Source organism: Trichosurus vulpecula, chromosome 7 (assembly GCF_011100635.1).
Source record: "Trichosurus vulpecula isolate mTriVul1 chromosome 7, mTriVul1.pri, whole genome shotgun sequence".
Classification (NCBI taxonomy): domain Eukaryota; kingdom Metazoa; phylum Chordata; class Mammalia; order Diprotodontia; family Phalangeridae; genus Trichosurus; species Trichosurus vulpecula.
Window position 1 is genome coordinate 104,480,415 of NC_050579.1, and position 22,671 is coordinate 104,503,085.

The 22,671-nt window shown below is 38.2% G+C and overlaps 1 protein-coding gene across 1 annotated transcript in view; it reads left to right on the forward strand.

The window, feature by feature from the left end:
- SYNE1 (spectrin repeat containing nuclear envelope protein 1) overlaps positions 1 to 22,671 on the forward strand; it is a 593,153-nt gene that overhangs the window by 367,236 nt on the left and 203,246 nt on the right. The window contains exons 71-76 of the mRNA XM_036766002.1: positions 161 to 337; positions 4,472 to 4,618; positions 12,525 to 12,650; positions 14,148 to 14,324; positions 17,478 to 17,743; positions 20,506 to 22,666. Of these exons, the coding sequence (XP_036621897.1) occupies positions 161 to 337; positions 4,472 to 4,618; positions 12,525 to 12,650; positions 14,148 to 14,324; positions 17,478 to 17,743; positions 20,506 to 22,666 (3,054 nt within the window). The remainder of the gene's footprint in view (positions 1 to 160; positions 338 to 4,471; positions 4,619 to 12,524; positions 12,651 to 14,147; positions 14,325 to 17,477; positions 17,744 to 20,505; positions 22,667 to 22,671) is intronic.

Consider the following 22,671-nt stretch of genomic DNA (forward strand, 5'->3'; position numbering starts at 1 on the left):
AAAAAGTGATTTTACTTTGTTACGCACCAACTTTACAGTCAAACAATAATCTAGATTGTTGGGTGGGGGGTGGGGTATAAATATGATGCCATTTATCATTGAGAAGAAAAGCATCTGGAAATCCTCACAGGACCACTTATTTATTTTATTTTCTACCTAGGCTATGATGGAAGAGATTGCAGGGTTTGAAGACCGTTTGAATGAACTGAAAACTAAAGGGGATCATCTGATCAGTCACTGTGCAGACCAGCTTCAAGCCAAGCTTAAACAAAATGTGCAAGCCCATTTACAGGGCACGAAGGATAGTTACTCTGCTATCTGCAGTACTGCACAAAGGGTAACTTTATCAGAGTAACTTTATATAAATATTATGAATTATTGAGAGAGGACTGGAATCTAGCGACATTAAAATAGGATAGATTTTTATCTCTTTGGGACACTTTTGGTATGAATCCAGCCTGAAGGCAAGAAGTCAGACTACACAGGATGGTGTTGACAGGGCTAATGAATTGACTTAATGACTAAATTGCCTCAACAAGGAAATTCTGACTCCTAGTTTAACTGCTCATACTTTCCTTCACTGAATTTATTGGTTGGTTTTGCAGCATGTATGTGTGTATTCACACATATATACATATATATGCATGTGTACACATATATGTATATATTCACATACACATGTACATTGTGCCTCCTAGTCCTTCCATTTCCTTACAGCATTGAAATAATAGCTCATTCCATCATTTAAAAATAACAATTCATTTTTGAAATTGAAACATATATCAGAAATTGTACTACATAAAGCTAATAGGTACATCAAGTATAATTTTGTACATAACATAGATGAGTATTTCTTTTAAAATAGACTATGAGTGCTTTGAAAGTAAATATAAAAAAAGAAAAGTTAAATTAGACTTTTTTAAAAATAAAAATTTAGAAAAATAAGTTTATTACTTTTACTTACACAAAAATGAAAATAATTGCATTTTAAGCCTGAACATCCTAACAGCGATAATAGATTCAATTCACCTAAATTCATCTAAAACTTTAAAGATAAGAGGTTGCAAAGATGGGAGCCAATCTGTATAGCTAGAGGAGATCCTGTACTGCAAGCTCTCTAAGCCAATGAAATCATAAAAAAGAAAAAGTAAAGAAAAATAAAACTTTAAAAGGAGGCTCTTCACCTAATTTCATTTTTTTTTTGGAAGACCAACAAGGAAGTATGGTGGATTTTGCAAAAGTGATAAGAAGAATCTTGAAAGAAAGTAGCAGTAGGAAATTGGAAGAAGTGTGATACTTTTGTGAAATACTATGACATGTAATGCAGTTAAAGAAGAATGAAGTAATTCTGAAAAGAGAAAGAAATAACATTATTATTCTTTCAGTGCAATCTAAGACCACATTGGCTTTTTAATAATCAGTGATATAATTAATGAAATCCTCACTACACAAGCCAGAATAATCACAATAAAAAAGACGAAAAGATCGCTTTTGAAGACAAAAGCTTAGAGAGCTTTGTTGAAAGAGTGGCATAAATTTCTAAGGGTGATATGAATGTATACTGTGAAAGACAACAAAAAAGATTTTAGCTACTCAGAATAAGAGTAAGGAAAAGATAGGTCTGTTGTTTGTAGAATTTAACAGATTAGTAGAAAGAGGATATAATTACTCACTAATTTATTGGTGTATTTGACTTCTACAATCCAAAACATGTTTTTCAAACAAGAAAGGACAGAATATGGATAACAAAAAGGGAATTCAGACTTTAAAGATGTGAGGAGATAAAGGATGTAGTCATTTTAAATGAATTCAAGTTATTGATCCCAAATTTAGATCTTAGGTTCTTGACAAAGTTTGCAGAAGTGATCTCATTCCTAAGACATGAAGTATAAGAAGACTTGAAGTGTTTAAGTGCTTCCCTGATTTTCATATGGGATCTATAAGCTAACATTCTTGAAAGTTGTTGTTTAATCATTTCAGTCATGTCTACCTTTTCATGACCTCATTTGGGGTTTTCCTGGCAAAGATACAAGAGTGGTTTTCCATTTCCTTCTTCTGTTCATGGGGACTGAGGCAAACAAGGTAAAGTGACTTGCCCACGGTCACACAGCTAGGAAGTGTCTGAGGGCAGACTCAAACTCAGGAAGGGGAGTGTTCCTAACTCTAGGCTCAGCCCTCTATCCACTGCACCATGTCAAACATCAGGAAAATGCTAAAATGGATAATCAAATGTATGGTATCTGAGAACCTGGGAAAGGATGTGATGCTTACTATGCTCCAGGAAGCATTCACTAAAAACACTTGCTATCATTCTTTTTTAAAATAGGTCAATAGGTTTTTAAGACAGTAGAATCTTGATTTCAGAAAGTGTTAGTACAATAAAAAGAGCAAAACAATGGAGATTCAAGGTGAAAGGAATTAACATACAATTATGCAGACCATATTTAAACTCCAAGGAGCCATTAACATTACTGGTATTTATCTTGGAATTTTTCTGCTACTGTCTTTAGGATCATAGGTAATAGGGCTTGAAGGCACCCTAGAAGTCATCTAGTCCAACTCTTTTATTTTACAGCTGCGGAAACTGAGGCCAAGAAAGGTTAAGTGACTGGCCCAATGCAGTAAGTGGCAAGCCAGATTTTGCCTTTAGATCTTCTGACTCTAAATATATGTCATTTACACTTGATCACAGCTGCCTCCTTGCTGCAGAATGAGCCAGGTTTTTTTTTGAGAGTGTGATGAGGGTGTAGGGAAGTAACAACAGAACAGAGTGACAATTATAGGGCAATAGAGGGTTTCTCCAGTTCCTTTCCCTTTCTATCCATCTTATGTCCTTTCAGGACATATTGCCTTCTTCCCAAAAAAAAAATTTATGTCAGTTGTTGGAAGGACCCTCAACAAAGAATTTGATCATGTAGATTGAATGATAGTACAATCAAGTAAAACCCTATATAACAGACTGAGAAATTATCCTCTGAGAGTTTAAATTAATGCATTGTTGTTAACCTATAAAGAAGGCTTCAGTGACATATAACAATTTTCTATGGCCTTGTTTCTTTTGGATACAATTATCATCAACTTGGATAAAATCACAGAAAGCATGTATATCAAATTTGTGGATGTTATAAAACCAAGAGGTAAAGCTAATAAATTGGATGACAGGATCAAAATTTAAAATTATCTTTGACCAGTTAGAATGATAGGTTGAAACCAGTGAGATTAAGTTTAATGAAGATAACTACAAATTTCTTTATTCATGTTAAGAAAACCAGTGTAAGCACAGGATTTGGGGAGACATGATTTAACTGCATTTCATGTGAAAAAGCCTAAGATTTTTAGTCACGTACCAGTTTAACTAGAGCTAATAGTGTGCTGTAGTTGTTAAAAGGCTGGAGTGGTCTTAAGCTACCTTAATGGAGGTTTAGTGTCCAGAACAAATGAGGTTAATCAATTTATTCTACCATACACTAGTCATATTATATCTGTAGTACTCTGTTCATGTCTAAACATCAGCATCATATTTTGGGAAGAACACTAGCAGAGAGGTCTATATCTTATGCAGTATAACTATGATTGGTGGAAGATCTGGGAACCATGTCACAAAAGGAACAGGTGGAGAAATTAGGGGTGCTTATTATGAAGAAGAGGAAAAAAAAAGTAGAGCCTTGCTTACTGTCCTTAAATAATTGAAGAATTGTTAAGAAAGAGGAAGGCATAGTTCTATGCAATGTTGTTTTGGAGTATAGAATGGGTGTCAATAAGTGGAAGTTACAGAGAGGCTAATTTCAGGTCACTATGGGGAATAACTTCTTAATCATCAGCTATAGAAAAATGGAATATGCTACACTGTAAAATAGTAAGCTCCCTCTCACCAAGAAAGCAGAACACTGGGAACTACCTTCCAGGAATGTTGGGGAAGGAATAAGTGCCTGAATGGGCATACTAACTAGCTTCTCAGGTCCCTCCCAACTCTGAATTCTGTATTTCTAATTTTGCTTGTTTACCATTATACCTCTGTATTGGGTTGCTATGTAGGGGCAGAAAGGGGGAAAGAAATGGGTGCCATTTTCTGGGGTAATTTGTTGTTGCCATAGCATAAAGTGCTCCAAAGTTTCCTAAGCAGGTAGAATATACTCTCTTCTCATTGGTTCTTCAGCAAACAGTTTTGCACTAACAGAGACAATATCTAGTCTGAAAAACAAAAGACATACTTATAAGTTTGTGTCATTTGAAGAGACTCTAACAAGGTTAGAAATGAAGACAGTTCGTATTTAACCATTCTGCTTAATTCCAACAAACTTTTTAATTATCTTAGCTCTTAAAACCTCAGTAAATCAATAAATCAGTCAATAAGCTATATTTATTAGCACCTGCTAATATGCCTGTCACAAGAGGATATAATTATAAAAGCAAGACAGTGTATGCCCTCAAGTTTCTTGTGTTCTATTTTTTTTCTCTTATTTTGTCTTAGGTTTACCAGAGCTTGGAACATGAACTTCAGAAATATGTCAGCCGGCAAGACACCTTGCAGCAGTGCCAGGCATGGCTTGCTACAGTTCAACCAGATTTAAAGCCAAGCCCTCATCCACCTTTGAGTAGAGCAGAGGCAGTTAAGCAGGTAATCAATACTTATTTAAGTGATCTGAAAAAGAGAAACCCCCTACCTTTCTAATGGCTTCTTCTCAATCTCCCTTGCTGCATCTTCATCAAGGTCATGTCCATTAACTGTGGATGTCTACAAGGCTCTATCCTGGGCCATTTTCTTTTCTCCCTCTATATTATTTCACTTGGGAACCTCAGCAGCTCCCATGGATTCAACTGTAATTTCTCTGCAGATGATTCTCATATTTGTTTTTCTGGGTCTAACCTCTGTGCTGACCTAGTCTTGCATCAGCAACTGCCTATACGATAAATTAAACTGGAAGCCCTGAAGGCATCTTAAACTTTTAATGTCTAAAACCAAATTCATTACTTTGGCCTCCCCCTGCTTCCAACCCTTAATTTCCCTATTACTGGTGAAAGTGCCACCATCTTCCCAGTCATCCAGGCTTGCAACCTACATGTCATCCTCAACTCCTCACTCTCTCTCATTATTTATTTATTATTTAATTACTTTTCAAATCCTGTGGATTCCACTTTCACAACATTTCTCTTCTAAGTCCCACTTCTCTCCTCTGACACTACTAGCCAGGTGCAGGATCTCATCATCTCATGCATGGACTATTGCAATAGCCTCTTAATTGATCTCCTTGCTCCAGTCCATCCTACAATTAGCTGTCAACTAAATCATCCTAAACCACAGGTCTTAGCATGTTATGCTTATCTTCAGTCAACTCCAGGGGCTCCCTATCACCTATAAAATCAAATATAAAAACCTCTGGATTATAAAAACCTCCTTAATCGGGATGCTTCCTGCCATTCCAATCTTTTTCACCTTACACCCCTCCCCCCAACATATTCTGATATTCAGTGACACTGGCCTCCTCATTTTCCCTTGCACAAGCCTCTTTTCCAGTTTCTAGCTTATTGGGTGTTTCCCACCTTCTGCAAGAGCCCTTTGCTTTCTTTTTTTTTTTTGAAATTTTCAACAACATTTTATTTAATTGGAATATTAACAAATAACATCTTCAATATGATTTCCATCATTTGTGATGCAAAGGTTGATGCGCTTTGCTAGATTCAGGTGAACTCGATGCAATAACTCCACACCGCCATCAATTTTAGCACATTCACTCTTTACGTGTTCAATCAAGTGCGTTGCATCTGTGATTTTCTTTTTTTTCTTTTTTTAAATTTATTTATTTAGCATATTTAGTTTTCAGCATTGATTTTCACAAGAGTTTGAACTACAAATTTTCTCCCCATTTCTACCCTCCCCCCATTCCAAGATGATGTATATTCTGGTTGCCCTGTTCCCCATTTAGCGCTCCCTTCTGTCACCCTACTCCCCTCCCATCCCCTTTTCCCTTCCTTTCTTGTAGGGCAAGATAAATTTCTATGCCCCATTGCCTGTGTATCTTATTTTCTAGTTGCATGCAAAAACTTTTTATTTTTGGTTTTGAACATCTGTTTTTAAAACTTTGAGTTCCAAATTCTCTTCCCTCTTCCCTTCCCACCCACCCTCCCTATGAAGTCAAGCAATTCAACATAGGCCACATGTGTATCATTATGTATAACCCTTCCACAATACTCATGTTGTGAAAGACTAACTATATTTTGCTCCTTCCCAACCCATCCCCCTTTATTGAATTTTCTCCCTTGACCCTGTCCCCTTTCCAAAGTGTTTGTTTTTGATTACCTCCACCCCCATCTGCCCTCCCCTCCATCATCCTCCCCTTTTTTTATTTTCTTCCCTCTTCTTTCCTGTGGGGTAAGATACCCAATTGAGTATGTATGGTATTCCCTGCTCAGGCCAAATTTGATGAGAGCAAGATTCACTCATTCCCCCCTCACCTGCCCTCTCCCCTCCTCCCACAGAACTGCTTCCTCTTGCCACCTTTATGCGAGATAATCCACCCCATTCTATCTCTCCCTATCTTCCTCTCTCAATATATTCCTCTCTCACCCCTTAATTTGATTTTATTTCTTTTAGATATCTTCCCTTCATCTTCAACTCACCCTATGTCCACTCTCTCTCTTTCTCTCTTTATATATATACACATACATGTATACATACATGCACATTCATATATATATATATGCATATTCCCTTCAGCTACCCTAATACTGAGGTCTCATGACTCATACATGTTATCTTTCCATGTAGGAATGTAAACAAAACAGTTCAACTTTAGTAAGTCCCTTATGATTTCTCTTTCTTGTTTACCTTTTCATGCTTCTCTTGATTCTTGTGTTTGAAAGTCAAATTTTCTATTTAACTCTGGTCTTTTCACTGAGAAAGCTTGAAAGTCCTCTATTTTATTGAAAATCTATATTTTGCCTTGGAGCATGATACTCAGTTTTGCTGGGTAGGTGATTCTAGGTTTTAATCCTAGCTCCATTGACCTCCGGAATATCGTATTCCAAGCCCTTCGATCTCTTAATGTAGAAGCTGTCAGATCTTGGGTTATTCTGATTGGGTTTCCACAATACTCAAATTGTTTCTCCTTGATCTGGAAGCTCTGGAATTTGGCGACAATATTCCTAGAAGATTTCTTTTTGGGATCTATTTGAGGAGGCGATTGGTGGATTCTTTCAATTTCTATTTTGCCCTGTGGCTCTAGAATATCAGGGCAATTCTCCTTGATAATTTCTTGAAAGATGATATCTAGGCTCTTTTTTTGATCATGGCTTTCAGGTAGTCCAATAATTTTTAAATTATCTCTCCTGGATCTATTTTCCAGGTCAGTGGTTTTTCCAACGAGACATTTCACATTGTCTTCCATTTTTTCATTCCTTTGGTTCTGTTTTATAATATCTTGATTTCTCATAAAGTCACTAGCTTCCACTTGCTCCAATCTAATTTTTAAGGTAGTATTTTCTTCAGTGGTCTTTTGGACCTCCTTTTCCATTTGGCTAATTCTGCCTTTCAAGGCATTCTTCTCCTCATTGGCTTTTTGGAGCTCTTTTGCCATTTGAGTTAATCTATTTTTTAAGGTGTTGTTTTCTTCAGTGTATTTTTCAGTATTTTTTTGGGTCTCCTTTAGCAAGTCATTGACTTGTTTTTCATGGTTTTCTTGCATCCTTCTCATTTCTCTTCCCAATTTTTCCTCTACTTCTCTAACTTGCTTTTCCAAATTCTTTTTGAGCTCTTCCATGGCCTGGGACCAGTTCATGTTTTTCTTGGAGGCTTTTTGTGTAGCCTCTTGCACTTTGTTGACTTCTTTAGGCTGTATGTTTTGGTCTTCTTTGTCACCAAAGAAAGAATCCAAAGTCTGAGACTGAATCTGGGTGTGTTTTCGCTGCCTGGCCATATTCCCAACCAACTAACTTGACCCTTGAGTTTTTCAGTGGGGTATGACTGCTTGTAGACTAAAGAGTTCTATGTTCCACGATTGGGGGGGGATGCGCCAGCTCTGCCACACCAGCAGTCCTCCTTCCCCAAGAACACCCAACCCGGACTGGGCTTATATCTTCAGCAGGCTGTGCACTCCTGCTCTGATCCACCACTTAATTCCTCCCACCAGGTGGGCCTGGGGCCAGAAGCAACAGCAGCTGTAGCTGCCCCACCTCGCTGCCTTGGGGCGGTGGGCGAACAGTGAACTCCTTCCACTCCCGCAGCTTTTCCCACTAACCTTCTCCTCAGTCTTTGGTGTTTGTGGGTTGAGAAGTCTGGTAACTGCTGCAGCTCTCTGATTCAGGGCGCTAGGGCCCGCTCTGCCTGGCTCCTGGTCTGGTTGGTCCGAGCAGCTCACGCTGGGCTCTGCTCTGTTCCGCTCCCAGCTCCCAGCTCCGAGTGGGATAGACCTCACCCAGAGACCATCCAGGCTGTCCTGGGCTGGAGCCCTGCTTCCCTCTGCTGTTTTGTGGGTTCTGCAGTTCTAGAATTGGTTCAGAGCCATTTTTTATAGGTTTTTGGAGGGACTCGGCAGGGAGCTCACTGCTTTCCAGCTGCCATCTTGGCTCTGCCCCCGGAAGTCCCCACTTTGCTTTCTTAATGCTAGTGCTGTCTTTCTGTTGATTATCTCCAATTTTATCCTGTGCATATCTTGTTTGTATATAGTTTTTAAACATTTTTTTAACACAGTTAGAAACTATGTTTTTAACTTGTCTTCCTTATTGGACTGTAATCTTCTTGAGAGCAAGGGTTGTCTTTTGTCTTTCTTTGGCCTCCTCAGTGCAGTGCCTGGCACATAACAGGTGTTTAATAAATACTAGTTGATTGATTGACTCATAATTACATTCATTCTTGCTGGCATCCAGCTGAAGTTTTTTCCCTGTGAAAATAATCTAACAGTTTCTATCCTCATATCCTCCCCCAGGATTTTAAAAATATCCTTAAAATAATAATAACAAGAATTTAAGCAGATAACATGTGCCTGTGCAGTTTATATGGTGAAAAATTATTTGGGAAGAATTCCTTGGCTTACCACCAGACTCAAACAGTTGTCGCCACATGACTTCAGCAGGTTTTTTTTTCTTTGTTCTGTTTTGTGTATGTGAGCAGATTTTAAAAGAAATTATTTTTCCCTGTAATTCACCTAATCAGAACTTCACATTTTAAAAGAATTTGATTGTGAAAATAATATTGTCCAAGATACAGATGAACATTGTGTAGTTATTATAAATTCATGAAATGAAGATACTAAATAATAATAATTCAGACTAGGTAATGATGAAAGGAAGGGAAATCTCTTCATGACCCTTCTCTCTTTGTTGTCCTTCATTTCCTTTGCCAGATCTTCATCTGTGTCACACCCACTAACTATAAGTGAGCCACAGTGCTGTACCCAGTACTGTTTTTTCATTTTCTACTTATATTCTTTAAAGGAGTGATAACATTATCTCCCATGGATGCAACTAGCCTCTTGATGCAGATGAATCCTAGATCTATAAATCCAGTCTTCATCACTCTATTGATCTCCACTCCTACATCATGAACTGCCTTTTGGACGTTTTGAATCAGATATCCCATAAGCATCGCAAATTCAAAATGTACAAAACAGAACTAATTGTATTTCTTCTAAACTCACTCCTCTTCTCTAGCAATTTCCCTATTGCTATTAATAGCAGCACCATCCTTCTAATCATCCAGGATTGTAACCTCTGTGTCAACTTTAGCTTCTCATTATAACTCTCTCCCTCACTCTGTATCTCTAATCATTTAACAAATCTTGCCATTGTTTTATCTATAATGTCGTGTGTGTGTGTGTGTGTGTGTGTGTGTGTGTGTGTGTGTGTGGACATGCACATGTGGGTGTGTGCACACAGATAGACCTATCCCCTTTTATTTATCCACTAACAACTCTAGGTCAGGTCCTTATCACCTCTTAACTGGACTATTTCAAGACTTTCCTAATTGGTCCCCCTGCATCAAGTCTTTCCCACTCCAATCTATCCTCCAGTTGGTCAAGAAGCATTTATTTTTTTTAAAATTTATTTATTTAACATATTTAGTTTTCAGCATTGATTTTTACAAGAGTTTGAATTACAAATTTTCTCCCCATTTCTACCCTCCCCCCCCACTCCAAGATGACGTATATTCTGTTTGTCCTGTTCCCCATTCAGCCCTCCCTTCTGTCACCCTACTCCCCTTCCATCCCCTTTTCCCTTCCTTTCTTGTAGGGCAAGATAAATTTCTATGCCCCATTGCCTGTGTATCTTATTTTCTAGTTGCATGCAAAAACTTTTTATTTTTGGTTTTGAACATCTGTTTTTAAAACTTTGAGTTCCAAATTCTCTCCCCTCTTCCCTTCCCACCCACCCTCCCTAAGAAGTCAAGCAATTCAACATAGGCCACATATGTGTCATTATGTATAACCCTTTCACAATACTCATGTTGTGAAAGACTAACTATATTTTGCTCCTTCCCAACCCATCCCCCTTTATTGAATTTTCTCCCTTGACCCTGTCCCCTTTCCAAAGTGTTTGTTTTTGATTACCTCCACCCCCATCTGCCCTCCCCGCCATCATCCCCCCCCCTTTTTTTATCTTCTTCCCTCTTCTTTCCTGTGGGGTAGGATATCCAATTGAGTATGTATGGTATTCCCTGCTCAGGCCAAATTTGATGAGAGCAAGATTCACTCATTCCCCCCTCACCTGCCTTCTCCCCTCCTCCCACAGAACTGCTTCCTTCAAGAAGCATTTATTAAGAACTTACTATGTATGCTGGGAATATAAAGAAAAGCAAACACATGGTCTCTACTCTCAAGAAATTCACCTTCTAATGGAAGAGACAATACATTGTAAATGGGAGGTACTTTTAGAGAAAAGGCACTGGCATTGTTGGAGGGGAATGGACTGGGAGGGGAAAGAATTGAGTCTTGAAGGAAGCCTGGAGGCAGAGATAAGGAGAGAACATTTCAGGCATGGGGATTACCAGTGAAAAGGCACAGCATCAAAACATGGAGTGTTATGTATGAGGAACAACAAAAAGATTGGATTATAAGGAACATGGACACAAGCAAAGTTTAAGCATTCTGAAAAGGTAGGAACGACACTGAATGTAAAGGGCTTTAAAAGCTAAATGAAGAATTTAATATTTGATCCTAGAGGTAATAGGGAATTACTGAAGTTTATTGAGTTAGGGAAGTGTTATGGTCTGGCCTCTGCTTTAGGAAAATCACTTTCTCAGCTGAGTGGATGATAGAATCAGGTGGGAGGATAGGGGAAGGACTTGAGTCTCCTGGTCAACTAGAAGACTTTTGTGGTAATGAAGATGTGATATGATAAAGGCTTGCATCAGGGGTGTAGAACTTGGGAACAGATTGGATATGTGGATTGAGGGAGAATGAGAAGTCATGGATGGCACTGAGGTTGCAAGCCTGGATGTTTTCGTTAGTTGATGGTGCTCTTGATAGTAAGAGTGGCCTTGGGAACTGGGGGGATTTTGAGAGGAAAGATAATGAGTTATTTTTTGGATATGTTGAGTTCATGTTGTCTTTGGACATAGTTCAGTATGTCCAATAGACAGTTGGTGATGTGAGAAGAGAGGTCAGAGCTAGATATATAGGTCTGAAAATTATCTGCATAGAGATGATCATTAAACCCATGGGAGCTAATGAGATCAACACGTGAGATAGTGTAAAGAGAGAAGAGAAGAGGGACCAGGAAGGACCTTAATGAGCTGGAAGAGGATCCATCAAAGGAGGTTGATAAGGAGGGGTCAAACAATTAGTAGAACCAGGAGAAAACAGTGTCATGAGAACCTAAAGAGGAGAGAATGATCAGGAGAACAAAGTGATAGACAGTAGGAATAATGAGGATCAAGAATAGACCATTAGATTTGGTGATTAAAAGCTCATTGCTAACTTTTGGCAGAGTAGTTTCAGTTGGATGATGAGCTCAGAAGCTGTACTGCAGAGGTGATAGAATCAAGTGAAGGAGAGGAAACAGAGATACCAATTGTAGTAGATTTTAAAGAAATTTAGCCATGAAATGGAGGAAAGAAATAGGACAACAGCTAAAGGAGATGTAAGATCAGGTGAAAATTCCAGGAAAAAAATGTGACACTCCACAAGTGACTTTACAATAGGGCAGGTTTGACCATGTCACATCACTACTCAGTAAACCATAGAGCAGGAGCGCGGAACCTTTGGCCTTGAGACCACATGTGGCCCTCTGGGTCCTCAAGTGTGGCCCTTTGAACAAATTCTGTGAAGTTTGGATTCAGTCAAAGGGCCTCACTTGAGAACGTACAGGACCACATGTGACCTTAAGGCTGTCTGTTACCTGCAGTATCAAATACAATGAACTCCCTTTGTCATTTAAAATCTTTCAAACTAGAGATAAGTTGCATTTGGTGGAGACTATGGGGGGAGAAAGGGAGGGTGAGGGCAACAGAAAAGGCAGGAGAGAGAAGGAAATGGATGGTCAGGAAGGGAATAGACAAATCTTTCTTTCACTCTGACACTTGCCTTTTTCAGGTGAAACATTTCAGAGCTCTGCAGGAGCAAGCCAGAACCTACTTAGACCTTCTGTGTTCAATGTGTGATTTGTCCAACTCCTCAGTGAAGACTACTGCAAAAGACATCCAACAGACAAAGCAAATGGTACAAAACAACTGACTACAGTTTTTACAATAGTTTTTAAAATCATTTACAATTATGGGCTTTAAAGAAACTACCCTTCTACATGTTTCTTATTTTGACTTACAGTTATCCTAATGAAAAAGATGTATTTGATTTTAGGGTAAGAAGTTCAGGCAGGCATAGGTAACCCATCACATTGCTTCCAGTGAGGGACACCTGGGAAGTAGTAACAATCTGCCACTTCCCAGAATTCATATCATCTTTAGTTCTTCTTTTTTAAAATTTGGCTAACCTTCATTTTTCTATTTTTTTCTCCATTTCTGCCTTTCCTACTTAGTCCTTTTGGTTAGTGTTCAGGGATAAAATGGTTACTAATACTTGATTTATGTTGCATATGTATATGTGTGTGTACACATACACACACACAAAAGAAAAACATTGTTTAACTGAATCACTGGTAATTGGCTAGCTGGCTGGCTAGCTCTGTTGCTTTAGGCAATGTTACTTTCATTGTTTTCAAGTGTCCTATAGAATCAAAAACAGAGTTTTTACAACAATCTATATTAAGTTTTCTGTTGTCTCATTGTTTATGTTGTATATTTATCACCAGGGAAAATAGTTCTGGAATGCTTATTTCAAATATCTTTGAAAGACTTCATAACATATCCATCTTTGGCAGAAGGGATATATTAAATGAAATGCTATTGTTTTGAAAAGCAGCTAAATTTCCATGAAACTTACATATAATGCATCAACCACATAAATTTCACTATTAATCTTTAGGTTAATATTTTTTGTGACTAGAACACTCAAACTAAAGAGTATTTTGAAGACCTCTCTAATTCACTCCAGAGTCCTATAAATTAAATAAAATTAAGTAGGCATGAAAGAATTAGAAAATATAAAAATCCATATAATCTACAAGATGTCTTCTGATCCAATCCATAATGATGAAAGCTCATATGAGCCTCAGGAGCATGTAAAAAAAGAATGGACTGGCAAAATACCATGAGCCACTTAAGTAAAGTCTTTTGGAGGCCCACCTCTTGATGGCATCTGGTTGCTTTACTTGACAAGCAGGTGGAATCTCTTCTAAATCAGGTCAGAAGCGATGACCTACTTGCATCTGGAAAACACTATTCCAGCCCCCTAACTCTCCTTTCCCTCCAGTATTGACTATGTATAACAGAAGATGATAGATAGAAGACATGATAAGGTATTGCAGCAAGATGAAAAAGACATCTTCTTCCAAGTTTCCAACTCTTTGTATCAGTGGGATGTGTAGATGACAATCTAAGCGAATTCCAATGGCTACTTTACAAACTTTAAGGGAATTGTCCACATCTTCCCCTTTTGTTGAATATTTCCAAGGAGAGAATTTTGATGAAGTTCTTTGTATAGCTTTGTATCTACACAGATTTTATTTTGAGAGTGGGCTATCTGACAGGACACTTCACAACACATGAGGATCTTTATATGATTGCTTTTCTTCACCTGCCTGGTTTTTTTTTCTCTTAGATTGAACAGAAGATAACAGACTCACAGAGTTTAACTCAGGGCTGGGAAGAGATTAAACAGATGAAGGCAGAGCTTTGGATCTATTTCCAGGATGCAGATCAACAGCTGCAGAATATGAAGAGGAGGCAGGCTGAATTGGAGCTAAATATTGCACAAAACATGGTTTCCCAAGTAAAGGTAAACAGTCATTTTTTTCTGTAAGATCTTATCAAGGTTGCTGACATGGTTGGAAGGAGAATATTCATTTAACATGTTCATACACTCAGTACTCATCATAGGATTTAGAGCTAGAAGAAACCACAGACACCAGATAGTCCAATCCCTTCATTTTACAGATGAGGAAACTGAGACCCAGAGAGATTAAGTGACTAGTGGAGCCATTATGCAAACCTAAGTCTTCTGACTTCAAATCCAAGTCCCCTTCTCCTATACTGCAGAACCTCTCTGAAAGTGTTGGTAATTGATCCTTAGGTAAATTTAAAAAGTATAATGGAATGGAAACATGTAATTTATTTCATTTTAAAGTTCAATAAAAGAAAAACTGACATGTAATTTTTGGCCTGTGATGAGTAGCCAGGGAACTACCCAACTATCACACGGTCTATTTCTTTATTTACTATTTCAAAGGTATAGTTGATATAGTCTTATTTTTATTTTAATAATCCGCATTGTGATTAAAATGTAAGATAAAACTATTCTAAGCAATTTACATGAATTAGAAGGTGATTATATGGCTCTAAATATCCTTCCCAAATTCTGTTATTTTCCCAAAGATTTTATAACTAATAAACATCTTTATATTAATCTTGAACATTGTTTTGAACTGCCAAAATATAACGGAGAATGAAAAAATATTTTCTCAAAAGCATACACTAAAATTTTTACAAAGGACCGCAATAAAACATTCTTTTTGTGATTGTTACTAATAAATAATCTATGTTGTTTTCTTCTACTAAATGCTTCATAGGGGAAAAAATCACATAAAGGAATTTGTGGGCTGATGTAGTGTAGTGACAAACTGGTAACAGTTTGTCAAATGGCACTTTGTACAAACAAGGCTGCCTTGGAGATCTTGGAGAATGGGGTGGGCAAAATCTGTAGCTTGCAGGGCCAAATAGTTCTGCTTTTCACACATATGGAAGTCCTTCTGCCAAGTCTACACAGGACTTCACTGTTTTCCTTATCTGCCACTTATTAGCACTAAAATTCATGCATTTAAGAAAGATGGCTATTGACTTTAGAATGCAGAGGAATTGGCAACGTGAGTGTTGCTCAGAGAGATCAGCTCATAAATAAATGTGATAGTATCAAGTTTATTCTTATGTTCTGAAATTTCTGCAGCATTTAGCCCTGCTACAAACCCACCTTATTTATTCATTATAATATTCTCCTAGAGAGGCTACCTGGTATAGGGGATAGAGAGCCAGCCTTGGAGCCAGGAAGACCAAGTTCCAGCCTCTTCCCCAGCCACATCTTGGCTTTGTTAACTTAGCCAGAGGTGAGGAACTTCTAGGTCTTGGGTGCAGCCTTTTGATTGAGTCTAAGTTTTACAAAAGAAATCCTTTTATTAAGAGGACTTGTTCTGTGAAGTTTGGATTCAGTCAAAGGGCTGTACTTGAAGACCTAGAGGGCCACATGTGACCTTGAGGCTGCAGGTTCCGCACCCCTGCCCTAGGCCTTAAATCATTTAACCTAAATCCAGAGAATTGCAGAAAGGTACCATACTGTGCTGGTCAAAAGGGGTTTCTCTGTGAGTTTTCTAAAGCAGTTAAATAATGGGTCCCTATCTTTGCCAGGAAAGCCCCAAATGGGTTCATTAAGAATTCAACATGACTAAGCAACAACAAAATTCTTGTTTCTAATTTACTTCTAACCATCTATTTCAGTTTCATTATATGTTAGAAAAGACTAGGATCTAAAGGGAAAAAACCAACATACCATGAAAAGGAACACCATTTTTTGTATTCCTTGCATTAACCAACCACATCCTTACCACCTCAGAAATCACATTTCCTGAAAGAAATGGGGATGTAGTGATATTTGATAAAGAGTATCTCATATCCTTTGATTTTTATCAGTCAGTGATCCTATGTTTGGCCTTCATGGGTTTGATCAGAGATATCTTTATTCCAGAGATACTAGATACAATGTGTCAAATGGCACTTAACACAAAAAAAAATCTGAGTTGTAGTTCTTGAATGGGATGTAAAATCTATAGTTTACAATAATTAGTCCTGCTTTTCATATTCATTTCCCTTACATTCCTTACATTTCCCTTACAGTGACTTCACTGTGTTTCTTTGGTGCTACAGAGTACTCTCAGTTGACTTCCTTGATTCTGTCTCCAAATTCTGCTGTACCTGACTTTCCTACCTAACTCCCTCCCTGCTTTGGTCTTTGTATCATCAGCATCTGGAATGGTGTGCCTGGAAAACGGTTGAGATTCAATAACACTTGATGAAATGAACCAAACTGAACTGAACTGAATGTTTAGCTAAATATTCCTCCACTCCTCGCTGTCTCTCACTCTTCATATCCAATCTGTTCCTTATCGATTTTACCTTCACGAAATGTCTAGGATAATCACCTTCTCTCCTCTGACACTGTGCTACTGTTACAGGTCCTCATCGCCTCATACCTGGACTATTGCGAGAGCCTGCTTATGAGTAGGCCTGCTCTATGTCTCTCCTGGCTCCAATACAGCCTCCACTTAGCAAGGAAGTGATTTTCCTAAAGGTCAAATATGACCATGTCACGCCCCCATTCATTAAACTCCAGTTCCCCTCCATTCAACTCCAGGGCCAAATTCAAAAAACCTCACTTTATAGTTCAAAGCCCTTCATAAGCTACCCTCCCCCATCTTCCCAGTCTTATGACACCTTAGAATCCTTCCCCATCCCCCAAGCCCAAGGAATCTGTACTCTAGTGGCACTGTTCCTCAAACAATACACTCCATTTACCTACTCATTGCATTTTCACTGGCTGTCCCACTATACCTGGAACGGTCTCTCTCCTTGTCTCTATCTACTGGCTTCTGAGGTTTCCTTTAAGTACTAGCTAAATTCCTACCTTCTATAGGGAGTCTTTACTGATCCTTCTTAATTCCTGAAATCAAATGATGCCCTCCCCACAAGACCTCTCCGATTAATTTTCTTAAATATATCAAAATTGTCTTGTCTAATAAATGGGGACTTTTTATATGTTCTATTTTCTATTATGATTTCAATCCAGTTCTTTTCATAAATGTAATGGTTTAGTCCCTTCCAGATCTGTAACTCATTTATTTAATAAGCAATTGTTTGAATTTAATTTTACCTCTTTATCCTTCAGGAATTTGTTAAGAAGCTACAATCCAAACAGGCCGCCATCACAGCTGTTACTGAGAAGGTGAATAAGTTAACACAAGGACAAGAGTCACCTGAACACAAGGAAATAAATCATTTAAGTAATCAGTGGATAGATCTCTGCCTACAGACCAACAATCTGCTTTTGCAAAGAGAAGAAGATCTTCAAAGGACGAGAGATTACCACGACCGTATGAATGTGGTTGAAGTATTCTTAGAAAAGTTTACTAAGGAGTGGGACAAGTTGGCCAGGTAAAGGAGGCTCTTCTCTAGAACAAGATTGAAATGTTTTACAAAATAGAACAGAATTCTTAAGAACTTTTTATTCTCTTTCTGTTTTATATGTTTGGGTTTTTTTAGACCAGGAGAAATGCAGGGGCTAATTATAGGCCAATCGTATTGTTTTGATGTGCTCTGTTTCTGATCTAGTCTGTCTCCTCCTTCCTCAAGCAACCTGGGTATTCACCACATTAGCCCAATTGGTATAACCCAGTGCAGCTCAGAACTCCCCAGATCAAGCTTTTTTTTTTCCTTTTCCCTTCTCTTTCTTACTTCAGTCTGTTGTGTCAGTGACTGACTCCTTGCAAATAATTTTATTTCCAAGCTTTGATGGAATTAGGATTGTTATGACTAGTAAATAAAGAATTTTACTGTTTTAAAAAAAGCCAGCTTCAACTTCCCTGGTAGCTAGGATTACATTTTTCTTCCATCAGAATACAGCATGATATTTTTTCACTTAAACTGAGAGATGGAACATTCTAATATAAGAATATTCCTGCATTCCACCTGTTTTTTTTTTAAAGTTTCTACTGTTTGCAAGAAACCATGTGGTATAGACACCCTCCCTCACTTAAATCCAATTCATTTGCATGTCATGGCACAACCCCTGTGATGTCATGGTCCTCTTTGAGAATGAAGGACAAACATCAGCAGCAGCAGCAATGGTAAAGAAAGGAGGATAAAACATACTTTTTGCCTTCATGAAACAAGGATTCCCTCTGGCTGCATCACCTGGACAAGATGTTTTTTGCTGTAATTTTATCACTGCCAAGTTCCTCTTTCTTTCTAAAAGAGTTCACAGTCTTCTGTCTACTTTTACATAAATTCTCACACCAAAGGGAGACAGTATATTGTGGTGGAAAGAGTACTGACTCTGGAGTTAGAGGATGCAGTTTCAAATCTTTCCTCTGATGAGTACTGTTTGGTCATTTAGCTTTCTTGGGCTTCATTTTCCTCAGCTATAAAATTAGATGGTTGGATTAGATGGCCTCTGAGGTCCCTAATAGCTCCTAAATTCATTCTTTAATTTTAAATTTTTTGTGTGTATATCACTCTCCACTCCCTCCCCATCTTTTCTTCTCTAATAGAAGCCCTCTCTTAGAACAAAAAATATGCAAAAAACAAAACAAAACAAAAACACAACACTTTGGCTGTCTGAAAATGTGTGACTCATTCTTTACTTCTAGTCTCTCCCCTCTCTGTCAAGAGGTGGAAGGAATTCTTCATCGTCAGTGTCTGCCCTATCTTCATCCCCTCACCTCATCTTCTTCCACAGCTTCAGGTATCACTTTCATGCAGCTGATTCCAAGGTTTTAACTTCTCTTCCAACCTCCAAGACCAGAATCTCCAGCTGCTGAAAGAAAATTTCCACTTAAATGTTCCAACCACACCTCCCACTGAAACTTGCACAGATAGTAACTTACTGTTCTTCCAAAAAAACTGCTTCTTTTTGTGTTTTCACTATTTCTGTCAGCACAACCATTTGTCCAAAATACTATAATTGAAACCTTGATGTTATCATTATGGGTGCATATATACATACATATACATACATTTGTACATATGTACACACAGAATATGCATATATATACACATATGTTATTACATATTTATATTTAGACTGTATATGGTATATAGAGATACTTCCATTTCTCTTACATATCATCTCATCTCTAATTGCTTACCAAGTGAATTCTGTCTCTTCACTTTTTCTTGCATATACCACCTCCTCTTTATTCACATTTACATTACTTTAGTATAGACCTTAATTGCCACTCATCTACACCACGGCTATAGTCTCCTAATAGGCTTTCTCCTCCCTCTTGCATTCTCACCTCTCTATTCCATCCTTTTATATGATAAAGACTAGTGTTCCTTATACAGAGATCTAGTCATGCCACTTCTCTGCTCAAAACATTGTGATAGCCTCCTATTGCCCACTGGGCAAAGCTCAAACTCTTCTGCTTGACTTTGGGCATTTCTACAGCTGGGCACCATTCTACTTTTCCAAACTTATTTTAGTACTACCCTTCACAACTCTTGGACTCTTCACAGTTCTCTGAACATACCCTGCTCTTCACTTGCCTACATTTGTACCTTTGCTTACACTGTATCTAATATCTGGAAGGTCCTTCTTTCTCATCCCGTAATTTGTTGAATTCCTACCTATCTTTTTTAAAAGCTCAGTCCAAATTCTAATTTCTCTTCACCTATTGCTTCAGCTGGTAATTTTTTCCTCTTCAGACTGTAAAAACCACTTTGTTTCAGAAATTTCTAATTTTTTTAATCTGTCTTTTTGTCCTATCCCCTTCCTAGCTTGTCAGTTCTGTGTGGTCAGGGAGTTTCTATTATCTAAACTTTGCACCTTCTCAGTGCTCAGCGCAGTGCTCTGTATACATTAAATATAATAAATAACAGTGATCTATATACATAAAATATTTCACAAACATTTATTGAATAGAATTGAACTGACCAAAGAGTACATGAAAGTGAAAAGTATGAAATAAGACTGGAGAAGCATATTTGACCTAAATCATAGAAAACTTTGGTACAGTTGTCAAAAGGCTATCAAATCACCTAGTTGAAAGTTATTTGTTATAATATTAACTTTTCAAGAATTAAAGACATATAGTTGGAAGAAAGAATAATATAAAATTATTTGAACTGGATATGAAAGTTCTTAGATACTGGATGAATATACTTACCTGATTGTACATGTGCCAATTTATTTACAGATCAGATGCTGAGAGTACAACTGTGCACCTTGAGTCTTTGAAAAAGTTAGCATTGGCATTACAAGAAAAAAAGCACATTATTGAAGACTTGAAAGACCAGAAACAGAAAATGATAGATCACTTGAATCTAGATGACAAAGAATTAGTCAAAGAACAGACGAGTCACTTTGAACAGCGCTGGTTTCAGCTTGAAGACCTTGTTAAGAGGAAAATTCAATTGTCAGTCACAACTTTAGAGGAGCTAAATTTGGTACAGTCCAGATTTCAGGAGCTAATGGAGTGGGCTGAAGAGCAGCAGCCTGGCATAGTTGAAGCACTCAAGCAGAGCCCTCCCCCTGATCTAGCTCAAAATTTGCTCATGGATCATCTTGCCATTTGCAGTGAACTGGAGTCCAAACAGTCGATCCTAAAATCACTCATCAAGGATGCTGACAGAGTGATGGTTGATTTAGGCCTCAATGAAAGACAACTAATCCAGAAGGTAGTCTCTGATGCACAATGCCATGTCAGTTGCCTCAGTGATTTAGTGGGTCAGAGAAGAAAACATTTAAATAAGGCATTATCAGAGAAGACCCAGTTCCTCATGGCAGTGTTTCAGGCTAGCAGCCAAATTCAGCAGCATGAGAGAAAGATCATGTTCCACGAACACATTTGCCTATTGCCAGATGATGTTAGTAAGCAGGTCAAGACTTGTAAGAGTGCCCAAGCCAGCTTAAGAACTTATCAGCATGAAGTCACTGGCCTTTGGGCTCAAGGGCGTGATTTAATGAAAGAAGCAACAGACCAAGAAAAGAATGAAGTATTAAGTAAGCTTCAAGAACTTCAGGGCATCTACGACACTGTTTTACAGAAGTGTAGCCAAAGGTTACAAGAACTGGAGAAGAATTTGGTTTCTAGGAAGCATTTTAAGGAGGATTTTGATAAAACTTGTCATTGGCTGAAACAAGCAGATATTATTACATTTCCTGAAATAAATTTAATGAATGGTAGTACTGAGCTTTATGCCCAGCTGGCAAAATACCAGTGCCTTCTTGAACAATCTCCTGAATATGAAAACCTTCTGCTGACCCTCCAAAGAACTGGACAAGCAATCTTGCCATCACTTAATGAGATGGACCATTCCTACCTCGATGAAAAGCTGAATTCTTTGCCCCAACAATTTAATGTTGTTGTGGCCCTGGCTAAAGATAAGTTCTACAAGGTACAAGAAGCTATACTTGCTCGGAAAGAATATTCCTCCTTGATTGAATTGACTTCCCAGTCTCTAAGTGAACTGGAAGACCAGTTTGTAAACATGAACAAAGTCCCCACTAATCTGTCAACCCAAGAAGCCTTGTCTCTTCAAGAAGCTTGCAGAGTTGTTCTTGGAGAAATTTTGAGTCTTGGGGCAGCAGTAGATGAGCTGAACCAAAAGAAGGAGGGTTTTCGTAGCACGGGTCAGCCATGGCAGCCAGATGAGATGCTCAAACTTGTTACTCTTTATCACAAGCTGAAAAGACAAACAGAACAAAGAGTTAACTTATTAGAAGATGTGACGAATGCTTACCAAGAACATGAAGAAATGTGTCACCAGCTAGAGAAACAGCTAGAAGCTGTGGGGAAAGAGCAAACCAAAGTGAATGAAGAAACTCTTCCTGCAGAAGAAAAACTGAAAACATATCATTCACTAGCTGGAAGCCTTCAAGATTCAGGAATCCTTCTTAAGAGAGTGACTGAGCATCTTGAAGATCTTTCTCCAAATCTTGACCCCTTGGCTTATGAAAAAGCAAATCAGCAGGTTAAGGCATGGCAAGAGGAGCTCACATTACTGACTTCAGGCATTAGTGAGACGGTGATGGAGTGTGAAAGTCGACTGGTTCAAAGCATAGACTTCCAGACTGAAATCTGCCGCTCACTTGATTGGCTAAGACGTGTGAAAGCAGAGCTTAATGGAACAATATGCTTAGATATGAAACTTCAGAATATCCAAGAGGAAATCCGAAAGGTTCAGATTCACCAAGAAGAGGTTCAGTCCAGCCTGAGAATAATGAATGCATTGAGTAGTAAGGAGAAAGAAAAATTCTTGAAAGCAAAGGAACTGATTTCTGCTGACTTAGAAAACACCCTTGCTGAGCTCTCTGAATTAGATGATGAAGTTCAGGAAGCCATACGAACCAGACAGGTCAG